General features: G+C 38.5%; 1 protein-coding gene across 1 annotated transcript; it reads right to left on the bottom strand.

The window, feature by feature from the left end:
* Positions 1 to 1,134: 1,134 nt before the first annotated feature.
* Positions 1,135 to 3,744, bottom strand: fmc1 (formation of mitochondrial complex V assembly factor 1 homolog). The gene is made up of 2 exons (XM_034210228.1): positions 3,584 to 3,744; positions 1,135 to 1,644 (listed from the first exon to the last, which is right to left on the bottom strand). Exons 1-2 carry the CDS (start codon positions 3,710 to 3,712, stop codon positions 1,441 to 1,443), a joined length of 333 nt encoding a protein of 110 aa, XP_034066119.1. The 5' UTR covers positions 3,713 to 3,744; the 3' UTR covers positions 1,135 to 1,440.

Below are 3,744 nucleotides of genomic sequence, written 5' to 3'. Positions count from 1 at the left end.
TCCAAAATTCTTCTTTGACAACATTGGATTAGTTAGCCTGCCATATTTTCACTTAAAAGTGAAGCGTCAGGAAATAAAACCCTCTCTCTTTTCCTCCGTACCCAAATCTCTAAAAACGGGGGAACAACGGAGCTGATCCAGATTTGCGTCCGATTTGACGTAATATCTGAAATGTGGACCCACGGCCCTATCAGCAAGTTGCTATCAGAAACAATGCCCGACTGTTTTGGACGTAATATGGTCGGTGTTTACATTAGCATCGCTAACACTCAGAGCTAACCTGTACTGGAGAGCATGTGTGTGAAGAAGCAGGAAATAAAAAGGAACTCACCTTGTGGTATAACCGGCAAGAGAGAAAGCCTTTGAGCTCCATACCGTTTCAGAGATAATCCTTGATAATCCATGATATGGCGTTTCATCACCGCAGCATTTAGTTTAGACAGTAGCTGCCGGGTCCCGCATGAGCTCAGCCCCCTCCTTTATTATCAATTTTTTTTTTTTTAGCTTTATACCCAAATCACCACTTTTGAAACAGGAAGTGAAATAGAGGGATATGAGGCACGGCTAGAATGGGTGATCTGTTTGGTGTTTTGAGCAAAACACTTCATAGACATGTGTTTTATATATCTGAGACCTATGCTATTGCCTAAAAATAGCATGATAGGTGACCTTTAAAGTAACCTTAGATTAAAAAAAATATATGAGCAGGTTGTATGTCAAACAAACTCAGTACTTTCTAACATAATTATATATGCATTTACTCTTGTTTATTAGAACATGTCTTGTCTGTTTACTTTTATTTAGAAATAACAAAATAAGTATTAAAGTCTATGTGTGAGACACACTTTAATTCTTACACACAATTTATATTCTACTCTGCTGCCACTTACTTTTAGGAAGGCTGCTACCTATTTCTGTTCAATGGTTTTGTACCCTTCTGATTGTCTTTAAGGTAGTTCACCTCACTTTTACCTAATAATTGAATCTGACTCAAACGATACCTGCTTAGTTATAAGAAATTATGAAACCATTATTGAATACCAAAGTGAAAATGTATTGAAATAGAACAACTCAATAAAATGTATTCTGGATAATCTGTGGCCATGTTTTTTTAAATAACTCAGAAACAGTGACTAATATTTATATTATTTAATGTGACAGATGAATAAAAAAAGAGTATGTTTGAACGGTTGCCGAAACACCAACAAAAGCAAGTGACAACCAAACAGATTTTTAATCATAACATATTTCAGTTGCTTCAAATACTCAAATGTTACTCATATTGGTCGAACAACACAACAGGAATAAGTGAAATTGCCTCAAAGCAGTCCATGATGGCACAGTCTGCCATCCAAACAGTTATCCCTTTACAGATTGCTTTTCATGTGGTGAATTGCAAACGACCAAAGCTGAGATCTCAAGGATTTTCTCCCGCTGTCCTCACTTCTCCCAGCCTTTCCCCCCCGGCTGTGTGGGCAGCCTGAGCCCCACCATGGCAGCTGCTGACTCCTGGCTGCATTCGCCCTTCGCGTGGTACAGTTTGTGCAGAGCCAGGTGAGTCCTGGTGGAGCCGAGCAGACACAGGTAGGTGTTGGAGTCGTGGTGCGCCTCCTGCTGGGCCCGGCAGTACCTTTCACCTGTTATCTGTGTGTGGGGGGGGGGGGAAATGTTAGTGAAGATCAAATGAAGATGGTAGCATAAATAGATAACATACACAGGTTTGCAATAGAGTGGTGTGGGATGTCCTTACACCTGGGAATGAGTTAGCATTTTAGCCCCTCCGGTTCCCCGTCTTGAATCAATGGTTTTCTGAATGTGTTTTTGGTAAGAGGCCTCAAATAAGGTCTGTTTACACAAGCTTCATATTTGTTTAAGACATAAAATCCCCCACTGGTGAATATTTGAAGCTTGTACGTGTCATAAAAACAGTGGTTTCTAACAAGTGTCTAAATGAGACGACTTAACATTATCACGCCGAAACATTAGCTGCCTTTAGCTTAGCGGTGGTGACGTGAATTCATGTGACCGTGATGAAGTTCCTTTATAACCTAATGTTAGATAGTTAGTTCTGGGGATTGCATTTACGCTTAAAAAAAAAATCATAAAGTGGTGTTTATGTTGAGAATATCCTGTTGAACAAAACGTGTTTTCTACAATATTCCTAATTCAAATTGAAAAATCCCCCTGCTTTTAGTCGGGTGAGCCTATAGGATGGTTTTAGTTCGGCCCGCAAAAATACTTCATCACTGCACCACATGAAATCAAGGTTATGTAGAAAAAGCCATAAGGTCTAGCTGGTGGGCAACATGGAGTTTGCATGTCTCCAGACTATGTAACATAAACTAACTCGCCTATATACATCGCACGCTCTCCTGCCACTATGTTTTCTTCCTTCATCAACCATACATTGACAGTGAGCATTGGGTGACAGTCCCTCTATAGACATTAACGTATATACATTAAAATGCCTGGGGGTGTTTTAGGGGCTTGGACAAATACACAGTGACAAGCAAGAGTTGCTCCAAGCTATTTTGCTCCAGTGACTGAACATGTTTTCGACCAGCCTGGTGAGACATGGTCTGCCAAGCATTAATAATACAAGCTTTAAGCCAATATATGCTACAAAAACACACCAACATTTAATATGAAATAGCAGCTCGTCTGTGTTTTGGGTGAGAAACGAAAACCAAGTGGGAGGCCAAACACTAAATCAAATCAAGTTTTATTTATATAGCACATTTATAAACGATTTTTGGTCGAGCCAAAGTGCTGTACATATAATAAAAATAGCCTACAGTAGAGACACTTTACAGCAAATACAACAGCACAGATTGTTCAGAATATCAGTATGAGAAAAAAACGACACCCTCTATCCTAAGATAGCATGAGGACAGATTAGTTAATTGGAGAGTAGTTCTACTACTTCTACATATGAATTACAATTAATACATATATAGTTCAATTCATTATTGTAATTGCAATGTGGTCATGCAAGAAGGACTAAACAAATCCATTGCTAATAACTGATAAAAGCGTTTTAACAAGGATCTATTTAACCCCGCGGATAACACAACATCCTTGATAACCAAAAATATAACTTAATGATTTATATGAAATATATTTAGTATATTGCTGTTAAAATGTAAAGTATACAAACGTAAATAAACTACAATAATTGACACAATGAATGGCTTATTACTCCTATGTAAAAGGCTGCACTTTGGCGCGTAGGAACTCATTTACTAAGCTTAATAACTATCAGGAAGTTTTATCACCTGTGTATTAATACTGAGCTATGCTAATGCTTGTTAGCGGCTAGCTAATGTTAGCATGTCCTACAGTAACCTTGTGGTGAACTGTTAACTGTCAAATATGATTTAAAAAGACAATAACAAAGCCCCACAATCATATTCAGTTGAATATACTCTATTCCTACTTCTGTGCCCTATTAAACACCATTATATCATTTTAACTAGCACGTAAAACAGTGATTACAGAGTTATCAGGTTAGCTCACGTTAGCCATGCTGTTTTGGATGACAGTTTGCTAACTTTAGCTTAAACGCAATTGGTGTGAAACTCGCCTTATTCTTACGGAACTGGTCCATGACATAGTTGTAAGCCAGAGACTTATTATAGGTCGGTCCTATGCTGGCACGCAGTTCTTTTAGTATTCCTCTGCACACTCGTAACGCTGGTGCCATCGCTGCCATCTTTACACCGTGTTGTTATTGTGTTTTATTGT

This window comes from Gymnodraco acuticeps, unplaced genomic scaffold (genome assembly GCF_902827175.1).
Source record: "Gymnodraco acuticeps unplaced genomic scaffold, fGymAcu1.1, whole genome shotgun sequence".
NCBI lineage: Eukaryota > Metazoa > Chordata > Actinopteri > Perciformes > Bathydraconidae > Gymnodraco > Gymnodraco acuticeps.
The sequence above is the reverse complement of the archived record's forward strand: the minus strand, read 5'-3'. Positions and strand labels throughout refer to the sequence as shown.

Coding starts and splice junctions, on each gene's coding strand:
- fmc1 (XM_034210228.1), bottom strand. CDS start 3,712: ATGGCAGCGATGGCACCAGCGTTACGAGTGTGCAGAGGAATACTAAAA. Junction 1,645..3,583: donor ACCAGTTCCGTAAGAATAAG/GCGAGTTTCACA, acceptor CCCCACACACAG/ATAACAGGTGAAAGGTACTG.